This window comes from Hibiscus syriacus, unplaced genomic scaffold (assembly GCF_006381635.1).
Source record: "Hibiscus syriacus cultivar Baekdansim isolate YM2019G1 unplaced genomic scaffold, ASM638163v2 tig00110057_pilon, whole genome shotgun sequence".
Lineage (NCBI taxonomy): Eukaryota > Viridiplantae > Streptophyta > Magnoliopsida > Malvales > Malvaceae > Hibiscus > Hibiscus syriacus.
This window is the reverse complement of record NW_024062581.1, coordinates 1,531,039-1,558,035: the sequence shown is the minus strand read 5'-3', so window position 1 is coordinate 1,558,035 and position 26,997 is coordinate 1,531,039. Positions and strand designations below refer to the sequence as shown.

Genomic DNA, 26,997 nt, shown 5'->3' with positions numbered 1-26,997 from the left:
TTCTCTTATATTGTATAGTTTAAATCAAAATCAAATCCTTTGTATAAGAAAACAATATTAAATCCTATAAAATCACATCAATTAATATATTACATTATGAAAAAAAATACTCCGAAATATTTCTTGGTAAGATATCACTTCCTTTATTTTATCAAAACCAATGTAATTCAGTCTTCTAATATCATCTAAATAGTGGGTTAATCCGAAATTCCGTACAAAACCTCTTTTAACATATACTACATGTTTCAATCCTCTCTTTTTTTTAAAGGAGAATTTCGTTCAAATGTCAACGGGTCAAAGATTACGTCATTTTTAACATATTTCGGTTCATCGAAAAAGAAAAAACAAGGATTGATCCTCGACAAGGCCCATTGCGTTAGAGTGTGTTCCACTTGATTGGCTTCATGGTTGATATAATGGACCTCGAGTGTTGGGGAGTCTTCTAGAAAGGTGTGCACCTCGTTGAGCATCAATCCTATCACCGAAAGATTGTTATGATGGTTCGTGAGTCTGTTCACGATGGAAATAGCACCCCCTTCAATAACCATATCGTGCAGTCCGTTCTCAATTACAAATCTAATACCCTCCGTAAAGGCAGCAGCCTCTGCCGATTCTGCTGTGTGACCACTCTCTAAACATCGTGCCATCCCTCCAATGACCATACCAAATTGGTCCCTCGCAACTACCCCAATTGTCGCGGTTCTGTTGTGGGCAACATACGCGCCATTAACATTGATCTTCAAGCAACCACCCTGTGACTTAGTCCAAAGCTTTTTATTGCTTGCTCCCGTCGATCTCTGATTGGCTGAGAAAAGGTTGGATGCCTCGGTTAGTTCCCTAACCAAGTTCCATGTTGCATTGATCACGTCTCTCGTACATTGAAGTTTTTTGTTATGGACTCATTTGTTGTGACGATTCCAAATGTTCCAAAGAAGAGAGATAAATTTAGACAATCCCGATCGATCCATGAGATTAGCTGCCTCTTCAAGCCACGATTTACATCTTTTTATTGTCCCAATCCTCATCTGGCGTCCGTGGTACAATTTTCATCCCAACAACATTCATAACACTTTTAACCCGTCACCTGCTGAAAGATCTTTCCCCTTTGGATCATATTTTATCTTAGAAAATCTAGAGCTTTTAAGCATCCTAAAAGCATCCATATCTCCTTCAGAAAGATCTTCCCACCCACCTGCCTCCTTCAATTCCATAAATTCTTCATCTTGCACTTCTTCTCCTCCAAACTAATATGAAGAGGATTTGGTATCCCAAAGTCTCATTTATATTGTTTATGATCATACTCTCCGCCATCCACCTCTCAAGTTGCAGATACATCTATGCAAGTCCAATCAACGGAGCTGAACAAACAAGCAAGACAGGTTTCTCAACACGGCATTTCCCTGCAGAGAGTGAAGCAGTTCATCAAGTGGACTATCGAACAGTTCCTGGAGGAGCAAACCCCCCTCCATAACTGATTACTCTTTCTTTCTGGCAGCTTAATTATAATGGACTTGTTTTGTTACCTCTCTTGAACTAGTATCTCTTCATAATTTTCTTAATTCATGACGACACACCAGCTTTATCACTGAGGTCACTTAATGGTTCTTTTTTCGTCACGGTTATATACGGTTTGAGAGAAAGAAATGCAATCGTATTTGTTTGATTCTCAGAGTAGTTCACGGAACGTAAATAATTCAGAAAATTTTCCCACTGTAATCGTGTATATAATTTTGTAGAATAAAATTGCTCTGCAATTTTCTGGGAAATTCAGAAACCAAATATGCAATCTGAGTCCTTCAATCTTATGACTTGCATCTTGAGTTCGATGTCTCATCTACTATTTTGTGGACTATATTTGCAACCAGAAAATATATTCAGTCGGGATTTGCTTCATAATCAAAAAGTAGCTTACAAGCCAAACATATGTGGGATTCTTTACTTGTTTCAACAAAGCCCATTGCAAATATTATGAAGCTAAATCTTCAACATAGCAAAACTTACCAACACAATTGCATGTCACAATTCCTTTTATTTGGGCTAAATATTAGCAGTAAAATGTGGAAAAATAACTTAGAATCATTCTCTCTTATTCAGATGAAGTTTTTTATAATGGAAAATTAATATTGTGGCCTAATCCTCATCTGAAGAGTGCCTTCTCCTTCCATGAGATTTACCCCTTCGACGACGGTCATCCCTTTCATCGTCGCTCGAATGCCGATCCTATCACAAAGCAATCAAATTTAATTTCGGGTGGAAATATGTTCCTTCAAATATACGACAGAAAAAGTAAACTAACTCTTCCGGGTGAAGATTGTTTCCACCCTCCGTAAGATTCATCCCTCCCATAAACTGGGGAAGATCCACCCTGTTACGAAGCAATTAGAGTATTAGTGTGTACTAGATTCATTAAGTAAGGTCAATGATTCTACTTATGATATTGTGAATGAAATTAGTGTATGTATCAACAACCTATTGTTAGTTGTATTAGATTCCTTAAGTAAGGTCAACGATTCCACTTATGATATTGTGAATGAAACAAACTAGGTTGGGAGAGTCAATCCATAGTGAACATCTATACTACTCGATCCTGATTAATCGATCAATAAATTGGATACTAAATTTTATACCGAAAAAAGAAGAAGGAAAAGGAAAACAAATACCTCAGGGGTGAAAGTGAGACCAACTTTAATCTCTCCCTTGAAAACTTTATCCCTAACAACATTATATGCAGTTGGGGGAATGTTTCCTTTCTGAAATACAGCCCTCAAAGGAATTCTGCAGATACCATTAAAAAGCTTGTGAATGTAGTGCAAATGAAACACTTGAGAGTTACAGCAGTACTCACTGAGCTTCTCCGACGAAATCATCGAAAGCGATATCGCTGTCCATTATTTTCAGTTTGAGTTCTTCGGCACCTTTCGACACATTGAATACGAAATTCTCGTTCCATACAGGTTCACTTCCATGTCCTGTTGCAACACTGCTTTTCTGCTCCTGAGTTTTTAAGGTCATGATCACATAAGGATCCATTTTACCTGCTCATTCCCACATCATTTCCATTACCAAACACGCGTCGAAAAATGGACACAAGATTTTATGTCAGAGGCGAACTCGAAGAACAAAACTCACCGAATGTATCCATGTCCTCAAGACCCTTGGCCCTAACAAGAGAAACTTCAAGTGATCCCTGAGGCATGTTTGGAGCTCGAAACTCACCAACAATGAATTAATGAATGAAAAATGGGAAACACAGATTCCAGGTAGCTATATATACTCATTTGTTTACCACGTTTCTTGGATCTCTTTCTCGATTTGCTTTTTTTTCCCCTTCCAGGAAACTAAAAATAACACACCTGATGTTTGACTCGGTAAATTAGGAAGACCCCTTGACCCTCAACTACAACACTCGATTAATTTTCTCAAGGATTGCCTAATTAGTGCCAAGTGGCTTTCTGTAAATCATATTTCTTTCTTTTGAGTACATAAATTCGTTCTTCTATGTTTTGCTTGTAACTGGTAATTAATTGGAAAACAAAACAAAGCCTTGTGCCACTTCAAACCCTCTCGACCATAAATCAAACAACGCTGAATGAATGCCATTTAATGCTTGTGAAATCAATTCTCTGATATGAGGATTACTGGACCGTGGAAATTCTTGCATCACCAACAGTGTGGCCCGTGGGAGTCCGAATCAAACACTCGACAAAAACATAATTCACACGGTTGTATTTAGAAAAAAGTTCACATTAATCAATCATTTTAGAGAGGAGAGTAATGATCCCGTGAAAAATAATATCAAAATAATCTTTTAATTGTTTGATTTCAAGTCGAACTTCTTAGGTGTGATAAGCATGATAGATAACCACGACGAGGGTATCAATTTTTATTGATAATTACATGATTACATAACAACAAATATACTCAAATTAAATTTCCTACTTTTAATCAACGTCTAATAGAATAAATATAGTCTTGTATGATTCAATATGCGGCAAAATCTGTGAACTTTTAAGGACAAAACAAATGGATCCCAAATTTTCTTTCAATTTATTTTTTCCATTAAGTGTATTATACCATGAACTTTGTTGCACTAAAACAAACAAAATTCAAATCATAAAAAACAAATAATGAGTGGTGAACTCTAATTAGCAGGAAGACCTATCTTTATAGCACTTATAACTAGGGTTGTAAACAAGCTAAGTTGAACTTAAGTATTGTTGAGCTCAATTCGAAAATTTATTAGCTTAAAATTATTAAGTTCTACTCAAACTTGAAATAAAAAATTAAAATTTGACTCGATTCAAAAGCTCATGAGTTTAAAATTTTTAAACTTGACTCGAAATCAAAAATTAAAGCTCAACTCAAGTTCGAAAAAACTTGAATTCAAAATATTATCAAACTTAACTTGATTGAAGCTCAAACTCAAACCAAAACCTTAAGTACATGAAAACCTTATGTTGTATTTTTTAAAAAGAACAATATATAAAATGTTAATATTATTCAGTGTTAATATTATTCAGTGAAAAATGCACATATAATCGAAGGTGGGCACGTACCCACCCTGAAATATAAATTTCCTTCGATTAGTTAACTATTTTATTGATGGTGCTCACCTTGAAACTTTTTTTGCGTTCACCTCATTCAAAAATTGTGATATTAACTTATGTGTGTCCATCCTTAAAAATATTTCCGGATTCACCACTGATATTATCAATAATTTAATTTAAAAAAACTAAAAAATTAAATATATTATTTTTTCGAGTTGCTCACAGAATTTTCGAGTCGTGTATTAAATAGCTCACTAAGAATTCGAGTCGAATTCAAGTTTAAGTCAAATCCATTCAATTCAAGAGTTAACTAAACTTTGAACAAATCGATCTCGAATAACTCACGACGATCTGTCTCGTCTATTTACAACCCTACTTATAACATAGTATTAATTGTTCTTCTCAATCACTATCAAATTTTTTGTTTTCCCCAAATTTGCCTCTTCTCACATATTTTTACCCTTTGATTTTTTATGGAGAAAAAAAGGAAATTTAATAAGAAATACAATGAAACATACATAAAAAAATAGCTAGCAAAGCAATCAAGAGCAAATAAAATCCTTGAGCGGATGTAGTTGCGGAACATAAAGCACACATCCGTAGAGAAATATAAACAAAACCAAAAACAAGACAACATAAAGAACAACAAACAAATAGCTTGCTTGTTGAGGTACCAAAGCTTCATCTCGGTAAACCTTTATCTTTCGGAGAACGAAGATCTTGATCATGGGAGCTTCAGCGAAGAGGGTCACGCCATCGTCTGGGGTACTGGTCGTCAACAACATAAAGTGGAACGAATGTAAAACGGTCTAGCATGCATTAACTTGCGCATACTTCAAATATACTTTCAGATACATCATGAAATGCAAAAGGCAATATATATTTGGCTCCTCCCGAACCAAAAAGGTTATATTATATGTAAGGATATTCACTGGGCCACAAAATATTCCTTTGATATAACATAAGCAAGGCATATAGAAGCAGGAAAAAGGGCCGGGTAAAGCTCCAAATATGATTGTGAAAAAAAGAGCGTGATCACCTGACAGCCCCAAAGTCTAGTCTTCTTCAATGACATTAAGTTTGCCTTCTGTAAACTCACATGCGGGAATGGGGATTCCAAGGTGCTTCTGTAACTTCTTTACAACAAATACTTCCGGCTCCTCACATACGGTTACCACAGTTCCTTTCCTACCAAGCCGACCCGTCAGACCAGCTCGGTGTGCATAGTGGATAGAGTCAGTAGGCAAGTCCAGATTAACCACAAGATCACATTCGGCCACATCCAAACCCCTTGCTGAAAGTTCATTTGTCACCAAAACTCTCACTTCTCCATTCCTGAACTTTTTCAAAGTTGTTGACCTTGCAAGCTTGCCAAGATCACCATGCAGCTCTGCAGCTACTATCCCACGGGCCTCTAGCTTGAAGACAGCATCCTTTAGCTGCTTTGTATGGTTCATGAAAGCTATCACTGACTTGGCATCAAGTGCGTGTACACATCTTCTCAATGTATCAACCTTATGTTGTAATTTTGAGACACAATGGTAGTGTTTCAAAGCAGGTGGTAGGCTTTGCAATGCCGCCTGTGTCCGCATACTTGAGTCTGAACCAGATGTAGGTTTTAAGATATTAACAGGTCCAGAGGGCGCAACGGATTCAAGTGGCATGACCTTTTTAGTTTGGACAAGAAGTGGGTCAGAACCCCAGCTCCTAGCTGCCCTTATAACAGAATATGGAACTGTAGCAGACACCATAATGGTCCGACGCTCAGCCCAATTAGCAATTGAGCAATGGGGGTCAGCACCTGACCTCCTGCCCACATGTTCCAATATCCGGTGCATATCCTCCCGAAAGTTAAATGAAAGGAGCTCATCAACTTCATCTAAAACTAAGAAACGAAAGCTATGAGTGTGAAGCTTCCCAGCTGTACTGATCTCTGCAATTCGACCAGGGGTTCCAACAACAATTGCTGGCTTGTTCTTCTTTAAAGCTTCTTCCTGTCTTGATCGATTTGCACCTCCCACAAGTTGCTGAACAACTTTCTTGTCTTCAGGTCCCAGAAGCTTTTCGACCTCCCTAACGATTTGCATTCCCAGTTCCCTAGTGGGAGCTACAATAACAGCATCAATCTCCTTTTTCTTCCCAGAAACACCATCGCCATCGGGAGATTTCTTTTTCAGTGGGCCTACTTCAGAAAGTATGGGAAGCAGATACGCTAATGTTTTTCCTGAGCCTGTGTATGATTGAAGCACTACCTCATGACCCTTGATAATTGTTGGAACTGCTGCAGACTGAACATCAGTCGGAACCGTGAAGCCCGCTGCATCTAACCTCTCTAGCAACAAATGTGGGAGGCCAAACTCAGAAAATGACTTCGCTGCGAAAGGAGCTGATTCAATTTCTAGTGATTTTTTCACCCCAACCGCCTTCACTGTTTTTATGCTATTGCTTCCAACACCCCTCGACTTACTTTTGGGTGTTTCATTAGAAACATCAAGCCTCTCGATTTATTTGCTTTGTGCTTGTTTGTTTTCTCACTGTCGCTTTTAAAACCAAGGCTGGCAAGAGTAGAGGTTCGTTATCAGGATTAACCTGACTCACAGATCGTACACTGATCCGGCCCCAAACACTCCTAGACACATTAGGTAACCTGGACGAGGGTAACGATTCCCCGAACAATAGAAGAAACCTTGTTGAGGGTAATGCTAGCATCTTTTCCAGATTGTAAATGACCAGTAACTGAAAATTCCACTTTTACAATTCCAGCAACATTGACAATCAAAGGATTGCGAAAAAGCTTTTTGAAAACAGAATCTCAAGCTGCAGATCTGATGAAAACACAATAAGGGTCAGAGCTGTATTAATAGAAATATAATCTGGACATCAAGCTTCTTAACATGCTAAACCCACCAATCAAACACTTGAATTCACAATATCAGTAGAAATGAAACAAAAAAAAAATCGAATTTCATAACTAAAGTATAAACTACAATACAAGAAGCACCCAAAAGATGTGTCTAGCAAGATCTCGCTCTCTAGCCTTTTGTCTATCTTCTGAAGTTCGTAATACAATACTTAAAAATGCAACCGAAATATATTAGAATTGTCAAATAATTGGAATGAGAATTCTTGTTCAAAAAATGGAAGGAAAGACCACTTGAGTGACATATGTTTGGTGGTAATACATTGAAGGTCATTTCACTGCTGACTGAAACATTTAATCAAACAGTTTGAGAGCAATGTCAGCGCCAACTAATGCAACCGCAATTTGACAGAAATATTCAAATTAGAGCCATGCTAACGATAAACAATCGTGCATTCGGGTAATGGCTTTGATCTTCCATTTTCAAGAGAAAATTGGCAAAGAAAAACTTACCTTAAAGCTCGAACAGCGTCCGGCCTCTACGTGATAGAAGTAAACTATAAGTCAAACGCCACGTTTCGGATAGGGTTATTAGCTAGCTATGTTGCACTAATACGTATACGGGGACGGATAAAGGGATGGAAAACGGTAATTTTTAAAATTACAGGATACGGGAATGGTAAGGGTATGTCATATAAAATAATTTTAAAATTATAAATAGATGTAAAAAATTATAAATAAAGTTGAATATCAAGACTCAAACCACAATATTAAATTTAAAACAATAAAATCTATAAATAAATAAAAATATTAAAATATCAAATCTCAAGATTTAAACTACAATAGATGGAAAATCAAGGTCTTCAGGTGTGATATAATCAAAATCAAGTTCAGTGACTTTCCCAATATCAGGATAAACTTTTGATATTGTATTCCTGCAAGCAACAAAAAGACATTGCAAGTTGTTTTAACCTTTTTCAGCTCTGTCGACACATCGGCAATAGAATTTGAAACTCGAGTTTCTTACATTTATCTAAATACCCATTAACAATATTGAAATTCCCATTACCTTGGGGATCAAAGATAGCTGCTTTGAAGCAGTCAAAGCATTTAAATACCTGTTCAGACTAAGTAAGATCTTACCTTTGCATAACAGAGTCTTAAATGGGTGGGTTCGATTCAAAGTGCTCCGTCACAGTCTTGAAGTGCTCGGGTGAAATATTGTAGCTTTGACCTTGCCTCGGCTCGATTCGAGAAGGCACTACAGAGAGATTTGTTGAGCTTGGAGAGATGATATGGGTCCGGGTTGGCTATGTTGCACGGGGACGACAGAGGAAGGTCGTCCCCGAAACATACTGTAACGTCCCTCATGCCACCGTGGCACGTCTTTGGTACGTACCCCGACCGTCCCCATGCCAGGGACATTTCGGGTACTTGAAACGGCCTTCCTTGGCTACTAGCTTAGAGACAAACTTAAAAGGTTTCCCGTGTACACGTGGCCCCTCAAACTACAACCCAAGCTTAAAAACTTAGGCAAAGCAAGGCTAAATTGGCCTGGCTAAATTGGCCTGGCTAAATTATTTAGCTTATTAGGGCACACAAACAGTTAATTTGAGATCTATAGTAAATTGTACAGTTTCATAGGATATAATTTTTTAATAGGTCATATCAGGTGGGCCCCACACCCAAAATTAAAAAAATATATCTTGAGGGTGACGAGTCCCAATTAAAAAATATTTTTTTGTAATTTTTTAAAAGAAAAAATATTTTATCTCCATGGAACTCGTCACGTCGGCTTGACGAGTTCCAACGGTTATAATTTTCAAATATTTGACCGTTGGATTGACCGTTGTTTTGACAGTATTGGTACTACCTCAGTAGTATTGGTACTACTTCATTATTTTGGGTTTCAGTATCGATATCATATATGGTATCGGTACCATTTTAGCAATTTGTTTTGACAGTATCGGTACTACCTCAGCAGTATCGGTACTACTTCATTATTTTGGGTTTCAGTATCGATACCATATATGGTATCGGTACCATTTTAGCAATTTGTTTTGACAGTGTACTACTTCATTATTTTGGGTTTCAGTATCGATATCATATATGGTATCGGTACCATTTTAGCATTATGTTTTGACAATATCGGTACTTCTTTAGCAGTATTGGTACTACTTCATTATTTTGGGGTTCAGTATCGATATCATATATGGTATTGGTACCATTTTAGCAATCTGTTTTGACAGTATCGGTATTGCCTCAGTAGTATCGATACTACTTTATTATTTTAGGGTTTCAGTATCGATATATGTATCGATATTGATTTAACAATATCGGTATTGTTATAGCAATATCGATACAACTATATTTAAAAATCATTTTTGACTCGATTAAAGTTCGAAACCCTTAGTAAAATTTATTTCAAAAACTTTTCCAATATAGGACTCAAATTTTCCAAAATAGGTCAGTCAACATAAATAATATCCAAAATATAGTGGGCATGGTCATAAACATAATAAGAGGTAACATGGTAATAAAAATATGTGAAATATGATAAATACAAGAGAAAATAACCTCAGTGACTAAAAATGCCTTATAATATACGATTTTAACCAACTTTTTTTGGATTTTCCAAAATGACCAACTAAATCGCAATACGATCGATAATTCGCAACGCGATCTTCAGTATTGCAAATCAGTTTCCAGATTCGCAACGCGAACATCAACTATCGCAAAGCGAACTTCGACTATCGCAATGCGATTTTCCAAATTCGTTGCGATAGTCCAAGTTCGCGTTGCGATTTATTCCAAATTCGTTGCGATAGTCCAAGTTCGCGTTGCGAAAGTCCAAGTTCGCGTTACGATAGTCCAAGTTCGCGTTGCGATTTATTCCAAGTTCGTTGCGATAGTCGAAGTTCTCGTTGCGATTTATTCCAAGTTCGTTGCGATAGTCGAAGTTTGTGTTGCGATTTATTCCAAATTAGTTGCGATAGTCGAAGTTCGCGTTGCGATTTATTCCAAGTTCGTTGCGATAGTCGAAGTTCGCGTTGCAATTTATTCCAAGTTCGTTGCGATAGTCGAAGTTCGCGTTGCGATTTATTCCAAATTCGTTGCGATAGTCCAAAATCGCAACGACTGGTGGTATTGCATTTATTTCTTAAGAATTTTCTCTAAAAAGATAGTATTCGTGCAGACGTGTCGAAGACACGTATTACCACGACCACGACCACGACCACGACCACGACCACGACCACGACCACGACCCCGACCCCGACCCAAGACGAGACGAGACGAGACGAGACGAGACGAGACGGACGGCGGCGGCGGCGGCGCGCGAGAGTCCCCCTTGTTCTCTATCACTCAACAAGGAAGTGACAAAGCCAAGCCTTAAATACCATTCCCAATAGTGTTTCCAATACTATGTGGGATTGAGCATTACCAACACTTGTTCCCAATACTATGTGGGATTGAGCCTTAAATAGTGATATTATTTGTGAATTATAGTTAATGACTTTAGTATTTATATGAAAAGTATTTGTGGTTCGTTTAGTTTTCATGCAATTCTAATTTATTTTCAATTGATTGTAATTGCACGATAACAATTTTTTTTATTCTCGCATGTGATGCAATTTTTTTTAAATGTTTTGCTTAAAATTGCAATAATCGCGATTGATTGTAGATTGACTTTTAATTATGACATATTTAATCGTATAATACTAATGCAATTGGTTGCTGATTCAGTTGTTTTAAGGTGCATGCTTGTTAATTGTTTCCTGAATAATCACATAGTATCGGAAACAAGTGTTGGTAATGCTCAATCCCACATAGTATTGGAAACACTATTGGGAATGGTATTTAAGGCTTGGCTTTCCCACTTCCTTGTTGAGTGATAGAGAACAAAGGGGACTCTCACGCGCTGCCGCCGCCGCCGTCCGTCTCGTCTCGGGTCGTGGTCGTGGTCGTGGTAATACGTTTCTTCGACACGTCCGCTCGAATACTATCTTTTTAGAGAAAATTCTTAAGAAACAAATGCAATACCACCAATCGTTGCGATTTTGGACTATCGCAACGAATTTGGAATAAATCGCAATGCGAACTTCGACTATCGCAGCGAACTTCGACTATCGCAACGAATTTGTAATAAATCGTAACGCGAACTTGGACTATCGCAAAAAATTTGGAATAAATCACAACGCGAACTTCGACTATCGCAACGCGAACTTGGACTATCGCAATGCGAATATATAAATCGCAATGCGATAGTCGAAGTTCGCGTTGCGAATCTGGAAACTGATTTGCGATACCGGAGATCGCATTGCGAATTATCGATTGCATTGCGATTTAGTTGGTCATTTTGGCAAATCCAAAAAAAGTTGGTTAAAATCGTATATTATAAGGCATTTTTGGTCATTGAGGTTATTTTCTCTAAATATAAATCCGATCATCTAAAACATAATAGTATAACCAAATCCAAAATATCAAATGCGAAGAAATTCAAGGAAATTGAAAGTTCAAAGTATAACATTTGAAACACCAACAAAGAACTACTAGCAAAGCAATAGCATGATCAATCATCCGATGGAGGATCGGGATCTGAACAAGGTGCGCGAAAAGAGGCAACATCTTGTGAAAGAGCATCGAGCCTAACCGTCGAATCGATTTAGGGTGTCGCATTGCATCTCGGTCAGTTGAGTCCCCAAGGTGGTAAAATGGGACTCCATAGATACAAACCTCAGATCTAAAGTCTCAATCAGAGAATGAAAATAGGGAGGCATATCATTACTAGCACTCGGAGGCTTGTCAGGGATGCGATTTACAGGATCATCAACATCTTGTAAAACATCATCAGCCTGAGGAGGAGCCAGAGTTGGAGCAGCTCGAGAGGAACTAGCATCGAGCGTCTTTTTAGGTTCCGTTCCCAATTTGTCCCAACTTGAGTCCATCCTGACTTGAGGAGAGAGGTAAAATCTATTGGGGTACCCAAGGGGATGGCAGCATCTTGGTCGACTTTAAGACCGACTTTGATAAAGAAATTACTAAGAAGACAACCATAAAAAAAGATTCGACTATCTTAGAGGGAATATGGTTCACGGTGTCCACTAGTTCATCGAAGATTATTTGAGCAAGATTAATTCTTTAATTATTTTGAAAACAATGGATCCACCAAATGTCGATACTTCGAAAAGAGGAGTAATTTCCTGCGGATGGTCAAAACCACCAAGAGATAATCAGTTGAAGAAATTGTCCGTGGAAGTCAAGGATACTAGAACTTATACCTACTTCTAAGGAAAAAGGGACGATATCTCGCTTATTATCAATCCTGGTGTTTTGGAGACCAAAAGCATAGGCAATATAGTCAAAATCAAAGGTAATGTATTTACCCAAGATATAGGAACGAATACTTTCATTTTATGTACGAGCTTCATTTTGGATACAAACCTCATTATAATAGAACATGCAGACTAGTTGGTGAAAGTCAACGGGTTTAACTTTGAAAGTGTTGTTAAATTTCCAAGCTTGTAGAAGGGGTAGGTATTTAAAGTTCATTTGTTTCATTGCCGAAAGAGATGGGAGACGCTCACCCTTAATAGTATAAGACTCAAAATAGTTTAATTATTATGAATATAGATTTCGACGATTCGGTTTATTAAAACAAAAATTTACTATGGTCATTTCGGTTGGATTGGGAGAGGATTTGGCGGAGGGTTAGGAGGTGAATTAGTACGAGAGGATGACGATCTAGGACGTTTCTGAGACATGTTAAAGAGAATCGGAATAAAGATTATACCTGTAAAGAAAGACAATACATATGTATGCACTCAATTAATCCCAAAACTCAATATGAGTCCACAATACAAGATATTCTATAACTAAATATTTTTTAATATAATATAATGGGCAAAAAATAATGTGTTATATAAAAAAAGTTATGAAAAATAAAAGTATATGTATACCTATATATATATATTATTTAATGAAATTTTGAATTTTGAAGATTTTGTTTAAAAATTTGTATATTGTAGTGTAAAAATGAAAAATAAGTAAAGCCCATTCACTAATTTAAGCAAAAACTAACTAAAACTAGCCCTAAATTCGAAAATAAAAATTAGGGTTTTAAAAAAATTACCTTCAAAATTAGGATTGAGATGGAATTTGATGATGAATGCACGATTTTGATGATGCTAGCCGGTTGGAAAGTTGAAAGACAAAGCAAATCCAACTCCAAAAAGATGCAATGAGACGATTTTGAGATGAGGTTATGAGTGGTGCGGTTGAGTGTTTTAGAGTTAGGAAAAAAATGTGATATTTTGGGTTTTATAAGTTGAACCCGATAGGTAGTATCGGTACTCCAATTGGAATATCGATACTTCAAGGCAAAAACTGGATGGTATCGATACTCGGTATCGATACCTTAACGAGGTTGCAATAACAATATCGGTAATTGATGAATAGTATCTATGCTGATCATGAACAGTATCGGTATTGGATGAACAGTACCGATACTAAGTGCACAAAATGGTTCAAAAATTGCAACAAAAACACATAGGATGAAAATTTAAAAGCATAAATACTAGTATATCTAATTGGGAAAATCAAGTATGTTCAAAGATAACAAATTTATTACTTAAAAATTAATTTTTGATACAATTAAATATTGACTACAAAAACTTAAATAATCAAATTTATTACTTATATTTGCGCAATTATTACTAATCTCGAGGCGTGGTAGAATGGTAATGACGCGGTGCTCGTCGATTTCGTCATGGTCTTCCACCTTCTTCATTTTCCTCTTCTTCCGGTTCCGGTGTTCCCAACACTACTCCACCACTTTGATATACATGTTCGGGTGAAAACGATGGAGTACTCAAGGTATTTGACGCCATCATTGATGTCATCGTCTCAAATTGAGATTGTCTATGATGAAGAAGATGATCTCATAAACATCTTTTTTCCGGTTCTGAGGAAAATTATTGTGAAGGTGGCACTTGATCCCACTCACTTCCTTCCCACGCCACTCAACTCTCCATCAATGGTTGATATGCACCATATCTACCATAACTTTCTTGCGATGAATAATAATTAGTGGAAGCATAAGATGAAGATGTTGACGAAGATGATGATTTTTCCCCATATTTATTCTTCATTATTTCTCACTCATACTGCTCCTTCGCCTTGTCCAGTATGGTTTCCTATTTGCTTCATAATTTTGGAGGTAGGGAGAAACATTGAAATCAAAATATTTGGGTTGTACCTGGGAACGATTAGGCAATCGTAAATGTTTATTTTGCCAATCATATATGAATGTAGCATGTTTCCTCGACCAATCTTCGCTATGATACCCACACATCTACTTTATGCAAATCGTCAATGTTATGTATTGACATTTCTATCAGTTGGTGAAACCCAAATTGTCGCAAAACTCTATCAGCGGCATGGATCTCAACAATTGCAAAATGGAGAAATGGTGTTATGACACACCATGTGTTCTCTCCTTCAAAAAACATTCATAATAAGGCATCCACTTAAACTGTTAAAAGTATTATGTTAGTATAATTAAACAATTAATATTACAATTTAAAAGTTAATGCAAAAAATACGAAAATTTACCGCATGTCTATTGGCGATATCAATTCTCATCCGAATATCTACTTTGGTTGCACCCGACAACTTTGTATCGATTATTCGGTATCGCCATCTAAAACAATTACGTTATTTATTGTCATTTTTAAAATATTTAAATAAATATTATAAAATTTGAAAACTTTAAATATATGAATTTATATTACGGCGAGAGAAAACTCCATAGGAGCGGATGTAATAGGCGTCATAAACGGGAGACGATACAACACCATTATTGGAGGAAAGCTAAACAACCCGCTACATCTGCTTTTTTCCTCTAACAACTACGGTCGTCTTACATAGTGCACGATACAAAAATGCTAAAATTGAAGAACCCTAACTATATTGGCGACATACAACAAAATCCTCCATTACCGGGAGATATTGGGTGTGCACCAAATTGCCCGATTTATCCGGTAACAAGATCCCTCCAATCAACGTCAAAAGATATGCTCGAGCTGCATATATCACCTCTTGCTCTGTTGATTGTTCATCTACTCTAAATTCTTTTTTCCAGCCACGTCATTTGTACCCTCAACATCAGTTGGAGCCTCATTTCCCAATAAATTAGAAATAACATTATTTACCTTATAAGTGTTGTGAAACACTAATGGCATACCATTAATCGGAACGCCAAGTTGATATGCGACATCTTCCAAAGTTATCGTCACTTCACCACAAGGTAAATGAAACATATGCGTTTTGGGTCTCCGTCGCTCAATCAACGCTGATATCAGTGTCCATCACCTTAAATCCGCGAAGAAACATCGCTCTATATAATTCGGATTGTGAAAGATATATCACCATCCGCTGATGTGGCTCTTCATTCGTTATTCCTGGATGACGAATGGTTTGTTCTTCTCGCTACAATTTGAAAATAAATTATTTAATACAATTACATAAAATAATTATTAAATACTATAATTTTGTCAAAACTAAAATGAAATAAAACAAATTAAACTTATTGTTGTCAACTCGATCGAAATATGAATTTCATCAAGACGTAACATTTCATCTCTTTATGCCATTTCAACAAAAATTCTTCAACACAAAAGTTTTTGCTCTCAGTAGAATGTTGGATTACAAGTGAAAAATTATATCCCATGGAACTGTTCAATTTGTCGTATATCCCAAATTAATTGCTTGAGTGCCCTAATGGGCTAAATAATTTATCCGATTGCCCTAATGAGCCAATTTGGCCGCAAAGCGAAGGCAAATTTTGGGGTTGGACCTAAAATTAGGCTCAACATCTGCCCTGCCCGGTGCAAGGGGGTCTGTTTGTTTAGGGTAAAATATTTTACGGAATTTACTCTCTTTTTTTATTGTTTGTTTCAAGGACAATGAACCTGGTAAGTATAAATTGTTCTACGGTCAATTAAAAAACTCAAGAATTTTCCGTAAAATGACATACAAAAAAAAATGCATAAAACATTTTCTTCAACTCTCCCGTCCCTCTCATCCCTAAGCAAAAGAAAACCAGTGTAGTGCAAGGGGAAAACAATTAGTTGACTTGAGTATTATTCTCAATTCACTCTCAATCTTCATTTTTTGAAACTCTTCTAAAAAGAGCACGTAATATCACCTCTTGCACTTCTTGTTCAACAAGGTTTCTTTCAACTGAATCACTTTACAAATGTAAAACACAAAATACAGGGAATAAAGAAAAAGGAGCCTCAAACAAAAGTAGTCCTGATGCAAAATAAGAGCAAAAAAGGCTACTGTGTTCTTTGTCTCAGTGCCTCGATGCCCCGCCGGAAACATTAATATACACAACAACTACACGAGGGTCAGAGCAAAAACAAGCACATCATGACTGTCGCCAGCCTTATCTTAGACAACATCATCTACAACTACCCCTACAAGAAACAACAATAGAATAACCTGTATCAACTGCATACGACATGCTGTTCATCATATGATGCTCTCGAGCTAAAAACATATGAAGAGGTCACAGATATAACCATGAGTCATTTATTCCTGTGTTTCTACACTTCCTCGTGGCTTGTACTCTTTAAAATGTTATACTTGCAGAGAGGGCAAGTAGCATTGATGTACAACCACTTGTCTACACAGGCACAGTGAAAGTGGTGACCACAAGGTAATTCCCTTAGCTCAACTCCGTCATCATAATCCGAAAGGCTCGTGATAAATGGAATTATCAGAAACACAAGCCTGGCTTCACATAAAATTGATTCCATAGAGGCAAATCACAGGGGGAAGGGAACCAGAAATAAACAGCATAAAAAACCAAAATGAGATCAACTTACTGCATCATCTTTGGGAAGAACACGCTCCAATGGGGAATCTGTACCACATTCAGTCATTATTCCCCCAATAGGTCCTTCGACAGCAACAGAAGATTTCTCGTCATTGCCAATTTTTCGAAATTTGAATTTTGGTAACTGATCAGTGTCTTCCTTGGAAGCTCCCTCCTTATGCAAGTGGTCACATGAAGCAAGTACAATGAATGGTATGCTAAAACAGAAAATAGAAGCTTAAGTTCCTAGTAAATCTATTAACTGCCAAGAGCCCTATAACCTGCATAAATTTTAGATTTTTAACTTAAAAGTGCTTAACTGAATCTTTTCTGACAAATGCAGAGTTGCAGACTTTTCTTTAGAAGTATATGAAGCATGGTCATCAAGTAAAATTTAGCATTCAAATTATGCATCACATGGCAAGCCAACTATTATATCGTATCAATTTTCTGAAAACAAACTTATATCAACTTCATTTTAAGTGAGATAAGACAATTATCTAAGTTGAACTTCATTCATGTACAAAGTTCACAATTCAAACAACAAGACATAGACTTCTCTGTGCAATCTAGATACTCAAGAATAAAATGCACACGTACACATTACTGAGGCATTTACAATCATGATAATCTTACATGCAGCAGTATGAAAGTTACCTGATCTGCCATGGCATATAAGATTGCAATAATACATGGAAGACAGCAGCAAACAGCAATGCCGATGACGCATGCCAGGGCAACACATAAAACAACAAAGAACACATCGAAACCGAGAAAAATTATACAAAGCCTGCAAAGAAAATTGCAATGAAAGAGTTGGGATCCAGTTACAAGGGGAAAAAAGACTTCAAACAACAAAAATGTAGCAGGAAAGAACAACATAAGAACTAACCAATAAAGCTGAGGGGAGCTACGTGCTATTGCTTGGCCACCTATAGATACCCAGTAGAATCCGATAATCCACCAGATGAATGAAAACATCGTATTTGCAGATTCCAGATGCTTTGCAACGCTGCTGAAAACATCAATTTCAACTGATTAGCCACTAAGTGTAGGTCTGCAATATCATGTATAACTTAAGCTATAACCATTGAGGTTAAATAATCAAGATAATCTATTCAACAGATAGACATGCCAAAGATCATAATAAAATTATCAAACACTTCACATGTCAAATGCATAGGGAGGATTATCACATCACAACTTCAAGGTAAATTATTCATTTGCATAACTTAACCAAGCGACAAATGAATGAAAATGCCAATCTCCCATCGAATACTTAATTGCAACTTGTTCTGAGTTGCAGTGAAATGGTGCCTAAAGCATAATTTATCTGGCCTCCAAAATGGCTAACAAAAAAAAACTGTTGAAGTTCCTGCCACCATAAACTACCATTAACTTCTCTAAATCATTAAATACCAATATAACTCTTAGAATCAAATAATTGTCTACCTGCCACCATCCTCTTCCAATTGGGCTAATGACACGTACTGCGCTGAACTCACCCTCGATCCGGGGCTCAAAACCCCTTCCTCCCCTGCATTAAATGGGCTGTACTCCGCGCTCTGCCTCCTCCGCCGCTTATACTCCACACAAACGCAAACCATATGCAAGAAACACTGGAAAGCATACCCAATTATCCACAACCTCAGCGGCATATCAGGTCTCTCGTCCCTGCTCAAAACCAATACACCAAATGCCACCACAACGAACACTAAATTCCAGATAATATCGAGGACGACGACGGGCTTAGAATACGCCCAATCGCTCTGGCGCTCCTCGAGTTGCTCGGCAGCCGTTTCTCGAACCAGCATGGACGGCTCACGCATCATCCTTCGGCTGCTGGCACGGTGCAGGAACCGCGCTGCATCACGAAGGCTCTGGCGACGAATGGTTCGGCGCGAGGAGGGCTCGTCCTGTGAGGCGCTGCTTGTTGATGACAAAAACGGCGTCGTGTCCAAAATGTTATCGGAGGAGGACCGGTTCGTTGGAATTGTCGAAGCCATCGAAATAAAAAATAATAATTGGATTTGATAATTGTTGTCGCACCAATTATTTTCGGATAAATTACAGCCACAGTCTGTTAAATTATGTTTTTAGCACTCGAGTATTTGGGATGAGTTATTTCAGTCACTACGCTATTAACTTATAACTAAAAGATGACATGACCTTTCAATAATCTGCATAACAATATATTTGATTTTTAACATTTAAAAATTTAATCAATTTAACTTATTATTATAAAAAATTATTTTTCAATTTAATCCCTAAAAAGTAAATATATATCCCTTTCATATTTTTTTGGTTGCCCTCCCGATTTAAAGGTTTTGTCTTGACTAATCCAGATTAATCTGCGTCGTACACCTAGCTTTGGTAGATGAATTTCCCTACAATGATTTTCTGCATACACAAAAAATCGAAATTGAGATCTTACTTAAATGACATCAAGCTACTTACCACGTGAATTAACCTCAGTTGATTATATCTATTTCATATTACATTATTAAGAAATACGCAAACCAAATCTTTAATTACCTTAGCTTAATTTTCTTCTTACCAAACAAAATTTAAAACTAAAATTCGTTAAAGTTTAATGCCACAAGTAAAGTAATTTGTGTAATTGTTGAATTCATTTGAATAAAAATAAAATAAATAAAATTTATATTTGTTTATTTATTTTATGTATATTATCTTTAAACTTGATATTGTATGATAAAACGATAAAAAAATATTTTTTGGTAACATCGTATTTAATCTATTAATTGATTAATCTAGATCGGATATAATAGAAACAAGAGATTGATTAATAATCTAAACATGTTTCTAATTTATAGATTTACCATGGGAAAATAATTTATAATGATTATTATAAATGAGTTTAAAAATGAGTTTATTAGTGAACATAATTAAACTAAATATATCTCTATTAGTGTTCGTTCGCTTATTAGATGAACATAAAATTTTTGCTCCTACTCATTTATTTAACTAACAAATAAACATAAACAAATATCGGAATAATTCACGAATAATTTAGTGAACACTCTATTCACTTACCCCTTATTTATAACTCTACATCATGGTTTTCAGAACCGGACCGGTCAGCGAATCTGTCGTGTTATCAGTTCACTGGTTCAACCGGTTGAACCGGTCAGACCGGTCGGAAGAACCGGACGACATCATAATTATTTAAAAAATTAAATAAAAATACCAAAAATATTTAATAAAAAACTAAAAACATCCCCACAACTATAATACTTAAATACAACACCAAAATTTCATCATTCATTACTTGATTTACTTCTAATAAAAATCTCCAAATATTACACATTAAAACCAAAACAAAAGTTGATTAACTTTCAAAATAAAAGTCGAAATATCAATATCCTTCCAAATAAAGTTAAACTTCAACAACATTTAAGCATTTTGATAAGAACACAAATCAAGATCTTCAAGGATGGCAATGTTGTTGTCGTCGTCGTCGTCATCATCATTGTTTACATTTCCTAGAATATCAAATAAACAAAAGATGATGTAACAAAAATGCTACATACTAGAAAATCAATAGTATAACTATGATTATGAAAATACTAACCTTGCATTTTAAAAGTAGATGGCTCGTTATTTTGTGGTTCTTCCTCAACCATATTATCCAACTCGTCCAAGTCAATCTCTCCTTCACCTTCTTCAACCACCCAAAATTTGGTTTGATCAATACATTCATAATCAACTGGATCGTAAGATCGCTTATCATACTTGAGCCTATAATATTTAAATGTTAATATGTTTGCAAACATAATTTATAATAAAAATAAAAAAAAGGATAATAAAAACCTTGTCGTCTTTCAAGAAAAACATTCTATCATACCTATTTTGTAGACGTAAGTTATAGTGAACATATACAATATCATTTAGCCTTTGATGCTCCAATCGATTTCTCCGTTTGGTATGGATTCTTTCAGAAACACTCTAATTCCGCTCACATCCAGAAGAAGATGATGTTTGACTTAGAATTCTAATTGCAAACTTTTGCAACTCTGGACAATCTCCACCGAAAAGTTTCCATCACTCATCTAAAATATATGGTAACAAAGTTAGCATAGTAAAATAATTAATATAATAAAAGACATTATTTATTTAAACTTACCTGGACGAGTACTGTAATATCCCAAATCAGGGTCAGTAACTTAATTACAAATTTTGAAAGTTTTGTGCTCAATTTAGAAATAAATTAAAAGTCTCGGGAGTTAAGTAAAGAATTTTAATATTGGATTAAATAGCAAAGATGGATGAACTAAAGGGGCAAAATGGTCTATTCATGGGAAATATTTTTATCTTCCCTTTTTGAGTATTATAAAACGTGGGAAATATGAGAGAGTTCCAGGCTTCTCTTCTTCGTTCTCTTCTTTTCCACCGTGAAGCCATAAGCAAAGGTAAGATCTCTTGTTAGTTGATATTTAGCTGAATTTAGGATTTGGTTATGATTATTGGATGATAATTAAGCTTTAGGAAAGCTTAAATCATCTTAAAAACAAAGGATGGTGGAATTAGGAGAGATTAATGATTAAGAGTTTTTGAATAAAATTTTGGAATAGAGTTCATTACTCAAATTGGAAGTTGAATTTGACTTGTCATCTATGAGAATAAGAAGCTAGAAGTGTTAGAATTAAGTTTGGGTAACATGGAAAAATTGGTATGATTCTTGAATTCTATGTAGAGGATTAGATTTTGAAGTTAAAGATGTATTGAATGAGTAGCAATGAGTTTAAGCATGTATATGTAAGTTAAGAATAAGAAAGGGGATGATATATGAAGTGTTTGAGAGGAAATGAAGTAATTTTCGTGCTGAAAAATATGATTTCTGGGCTAGGGGAATCGATACCCATTCAAAGGAAATCGATACCCCTTCAAACGCACCAGAATTTACAGAATGTCATGGGGGAACCGATACCCCCACAGGAGGGAATCGATTCCCCCTTAAAGGAAGAAATGAATATTGGTTTATTAAGTTCATTTAAGTTGTTAGTATCGAATTACAAGATGTAGGTATCCAATAATTGTCTTGAAAATGTATAATTATGTAGATTCAGAGCCTGAACGAGTTCCGGAATCATTGTCAAGTAAGATCAATCAAAGGGAAAGATAAGAGATTGGAATTGACTAGTGAGGCCAGGTGAGTGCATATTCAATAGTATATGATGGGTGATGGGAAGAAGACTTGCGATGAGTCTATTTCCTGAAGAGTTACATATGAATTCATGATTAAAGGCATGAGTTGCATATGAGTGTATGTATACTTGATTATATGAATTGATATATTTTGTATGTGCTATGTGGCTTATGTACACACACTATTAAGTGTTAATGAGAGAATATCAAATAAGTTATGAAATTATATGAATATAGAAGATAAGTCAAGAGATGTAGGGAAATGGAAATAGAGGTTTATGAAGAATCATAGGAGAATAAATATAAGTAATAAGATAATGAAATATAAAACTATGTGAAATACATGGTTATGAGAATTAGTAAAATAGAGTTATTTGATTTAATGAGAATTGAGGAAACTAAATAAGATTGAATTATAGAATGGAATGAGAATAATATATCTATTAGGGAACTTGAATATAAAGCGTTGATATGTATATATATATATATATATGATAAATTATATGCTAAAGATCTATGGGGTTATATGAAAAGGTTATAAGAAATGTATGAAATTGAATTAATTAAATGGATTAAAGTAGTATATAAATAAAATATGATTAAGTGTAATATATATGTTTAGAAATACGACATAAGTTATATAATCTAAGGGAATATAAAGAAATAAAGCATAAAGTAGACGAAATGAGATAAGTTATTATATACCTATATGATATACGTTATCAGGTAATATGAAAGGATTCAGAAAACTTATATAAGCTATGTGAAAGTGATCTAGGTGTTTATATGTGAATTATTCGGTAATAAGTTATATGAAATAAGTATAGTGATTACCAGATCATAAGAGATAAGTCAGAGAATGTGAATAATATGACCAGAAACTATGAGCCTGTGTGATGAAATGAATATAGGAAGACATGACTATGAGATGTGTGATAAGAAGTTATGATTAACTGATCAAGAGATATAAGCTAAGGGATATCTGTGAATTACATGAAAATGTGTTATGTGTAAGTGAATTATGTGATTATATGAATATGAAATCATATGAGAATTTACATGAACTACGTGATTACATGTATGTGTGAATTAAGCTATGAGCTTATATGAATATGTGATATGTTTACATGAGTATGTGCAAGGATATAAAAGATAGTGCCCATGTTATGTGTCTTGAGAGCTAGGGGTATAGTTGGAATGCCAAGAGTCGAGGGTCTACGCGGTCCTTCGGGATATGTATATATTCTTTGGAACATGTGTGAAGTCTTGTGAGACACATACTTGATCCCTAGTATATGTATATGATTCTTAAGGAATGATATGTGATCCTTATGGACATTATTATATGGCACTACGGTGCAATTCTACGCGGCACTCCGGTGCAATTCTACGTGGCACTTCGGTGCAATTATACGAGCTGTGGTGACAACATTAGTGCACAACCTCTATAGACTCATATATATATGGTTTTCACATGTGTACATGGGCTAATAAAGGAAATAATATAAAAGAACCTTGCATGATAATATGTGATTGGTTTGTAATCTTTATGGTGTGAAGTGATATGTGATATGATGATGTGAATATAGCTTGGTTAAGAGGAATTGATGCAAGAACATATGACAAAAAGATAAGGAACGAAAATAAGACTAATAAAGAGATAATAATAAATACCTTACATATGATTTACATGTTTTGTGCTGTGAAACCTGTTATAAGAATATGTGAATGATGTGTGTGTACAAGTGGATAGTGGTTGCATGACAGAATGTATGATTTTTTTATGATATAATAAGTATAGATTATGAATGCATTAGTAGTGGTTATATGTTTTTATGCCTCACTAAGTCATCGACTTAGCGCGTGAGTGTTTCACACGTAGGTTCTGGAAAGCTAGAAGAAAAGTGAAGAGGAGCAAGACCGGTCAGTTACTTCTTACCGAAGATCAGATCAGAAAAGATGTCTTGAATTAGATATATTCTGTATATTGAATATAGTTGGCATGTACTAATTGATTGAGTTAAACAAACTGCTGTGACTTTAATGAAAATTTTAAATTTTCTCGAGTTTTTGTCATGAGTCGAAGTTTGAAAAGTCAATGTGACACCTCAGACTCGTATCCGGGTCGGGTACGGGTTGAGGGTGTTACAAGTACACTTTCGAGAAGCTATTGCAAGTGGTCGAACCAAATGTTCCAGTTTGCTCACAATAGTTAATGAGTTGCATCGTGACCTTCAAACCAACATCACGGGACTCTTTCTCAACCATCTCAAGGACCCCTGAAAAAACCTCTACTTTTTGGCAAAAGGTTTCTTGATCATATTGAAAGATTGGATTTAACCAATAAGTTGTAGCATGTAGACTCTTTCTCAACATCCTATCCCACCTAGCCTTGATTATATTGGTATACAGCCTATATAAATCCTTTTTGAATCGAAATAGTTTTTTGATGCCATTTTTCGCCCGATACATTCCCTCATACACATAGCCCAAAGAAGGTTTCTCATCCGAGTCACAAACACGCAGAAGTCTCAACAATGGAGCCATCACATTCACCGAGATCAAGCAATTCTTCCAAAAAGTTTCATCTAGAATTATAAGCTTAACTTCCATGGATTTTGGCAATTTTATGACTTTCTTAAAATCATTAGAGGTGGCCATAGCTTGTAAATCATTTTTATGGTCATGTAAGCTCTTTAATGCAATAAATGCGGTACCAAAACGAGTGGCACTAGGACGAATGATTTCTGTCCACCCAGGTCTTTTTCTCAACCAATTCAACGGCCACTTGTGGTTATAAATAAAAACAGTAACCCTTGAAGCAAGAGTAATTAAGCTATCAACATGTGACAACTCTCCTATATCCTTCATAATCAAGTTTATACAATGCGCAGCACAAGGAGACCAACAAACAGAAGGATATTTCTCACATAACAATTTTCCAGCAGTTTTGTAGTTAGCAGCATTATCAGTAACCATGTGAACAACATTCTTAGGACCAATTATTTCAACTATTTCAGAAAACAAGTTGCATAGCGTTTGCGCATTACTTTCAATATCAGATGCATCCACAGATTTGATAAAAGATACTCCTTTTGAGCAATAAACTAGAAAATTGATAAGTGGTCTATGCCTAGTATCCCTCCACCCATCACTCATAATTGTGCAACCCATTTCTGACCAATTTTTTCGATAAGACTCAACAATAAGGTGCACCGATTGTTTTGCATCTTTCAACAAATTAACACGTATATCATGATAAGAAGGTCCGTTGTACCCATGCCCCATGCTAGCTATCTTACTCATAGCAATTGTAAAAAGTGGAGAATTCACAGCATTCATAGGAATACAACCATCGTAAAACCACAAAGCAAGAGCCATATCCGTATCATGTGATCTCTCTTTACTTTGCATAGAAGATTTAATCGAAGGTTGAGAAAGATCATTTATACCTCGTTTAAAGAATGATTGCAAGTTTGAAAAAGCTTTCATCTTGCTCGTTTTAGTTGTTTGTGTTTGTACTTCTTCATCTTCATCCAAATTAATACGTATTCCCGAAGAACAACCACACTTCTCCTTTGCTTTTATATTATTTTCCTCCAAATTACCTTGCATAAGAACTTTGACATCCCCCGGTACATTCGGACATGCACAAACATTACCTTTTACTCCCGCAAGGTGCTGTTTCATTCTGTTAATACCTCCACCATGAAAGGTTTTTTGACAAAATGTGCAGAAGTATGATTTCCTTCCATGTTCATCTTGTAATTCATTTGTTGTTTTCTTCCATACTCATTACTCTACATAACCAAATTAACCACACATAAATAGATAATTCATTTTCAAACATATAGATTACAAATATAAGGATTACAAAAGCGATCCAAACATATCATATACTTGAAAAGGGAATTTATCATGTACTTATAGTTCTTTAATATATTTACTCAATATGTTTTCCACAATTCATTAACTGTTATTCCAATCGATGGAAGTGGAACCATTGGAACATATCAGTAAATAACGCCTACTGCATTTAAAACTTGTAAACAATCAATAAACCCTAAATCAATAAATGCATATATAAAGACATACTAGACAAAACCCTACTATGTAAAAGGCATACCAGACAAAACCATGGCATATTATAAAGACATATATAAAGGCATATTTTGAAGGAATCCCAATGGTCACTTTATTTTGAAACACAAGACAAATCCAAACATACAGACATAAAAGCCTGCTTTATTTTGAAACAGAACCTTAAAAAAACTACATAAACACATAAAAAATCTCACTTTGAAATCCTAATCAACCTACATACAGACATAAAAAATCTGTAATACAACATAACCCAAAAAAACAAATTTAATTATTTTGAAACCTTAAATAAAAATCCAAACAAAAGATGAATAAGAATCTTAAAATGAAAAAAAAAACAAAACAAAAGAAGAATCCAGAAATTACCAAAGACTGTTCTGTTGTCCCCTGCTTGTCGAAGTCGACGTTCAACCATTTTGTTATCCCTTCGTTTTTAAACAACA

The 26,997-nt window shown here is 35.6% G+C and overlaps 3 protein-coding genes and 1 pseudogene across 4 annotated transcripts; all 4 read right to left on the bottom strand.

Moving 5' to 3' along the window:
• Positions 1-2,130: 2,130 nt before the first annotated feature.
• On the bottom strand, positions 2,131-3,217 carry LOC120214267 (elicitor-responsive protein 3-like). The gene is made up of 5 exons (XM_039212211.1): positions 3,130-3,217; positions 2,846-3,035; positions 2,661-2,775; positions 2,297-2,365; positions 2,131-2,220 (listed from the first exon to the last, which is right to left on the bottom strand). The coding sequence occupies exons 1-5, from the start codon at positions 3,194-3,196 to the stop codon at positions 2,131-2,133; spliced, it is 531 nt and encodes a 176-aa protein (XP_039068142.1). The 5' UTR covers positions 3,197-3,217.
• Positions 3,218-5,587: 2,370 nt separating this feature from the next.
• On the bottom strand, positions 5,588-7,380 carry LOC120214320 (annotated as a pseudogene).
• A 9,328-nt stretch (positions 7,381-16,708) lies between these two features.
• LOC120214319 (E3 ubiquitin-protein ligase At4g11680-like) lies at positions 16,709-19,293 on the bottom strand. Of its 2 annotated transcripts, none has more exons than XM_039212241.1 (5): positions 18,740-19,293; positions 18,180-18,302; positions 17,945-18,077; positions 17,298-17,462; positions 16,709-17,206 (listed from the first exon to the last, which is right to left on the bottom strand). In XM_039212241.1, exons 1-5 carry the CDS (start codon positions 19,291-19,293, stop codon positions 17,189-17,191), a joined length of 993 nt encoding a protein of 330 aa, XP_039068172.1. In that variant the 3' UTR covers positions 16,709-17,188. The 2 variants fall into 2 exon arrangements, with proteins under 2 accessions (XP_039068172.1, XP_039068171.1); XM_039212240.1 differs by having other exon boundaries at positions 16,712-17,202.
• A 5,305-nt stretch (positions 19,294-24,598) lies between these two features.
• On the bottom strand, positions 24,599-26,143 carry LOC120214266. The gene has a single exon (XM_039212210.1). The coding sequence runs from the start codon at positions 26,141-26,143 to the stop codon at positions 24,599-24,601; it is 1,545 nt and encodes a 514-aa protein (XP_039068141.1).
• Positions 26,144-26,997: the final 854 nt, after the last annotated feature.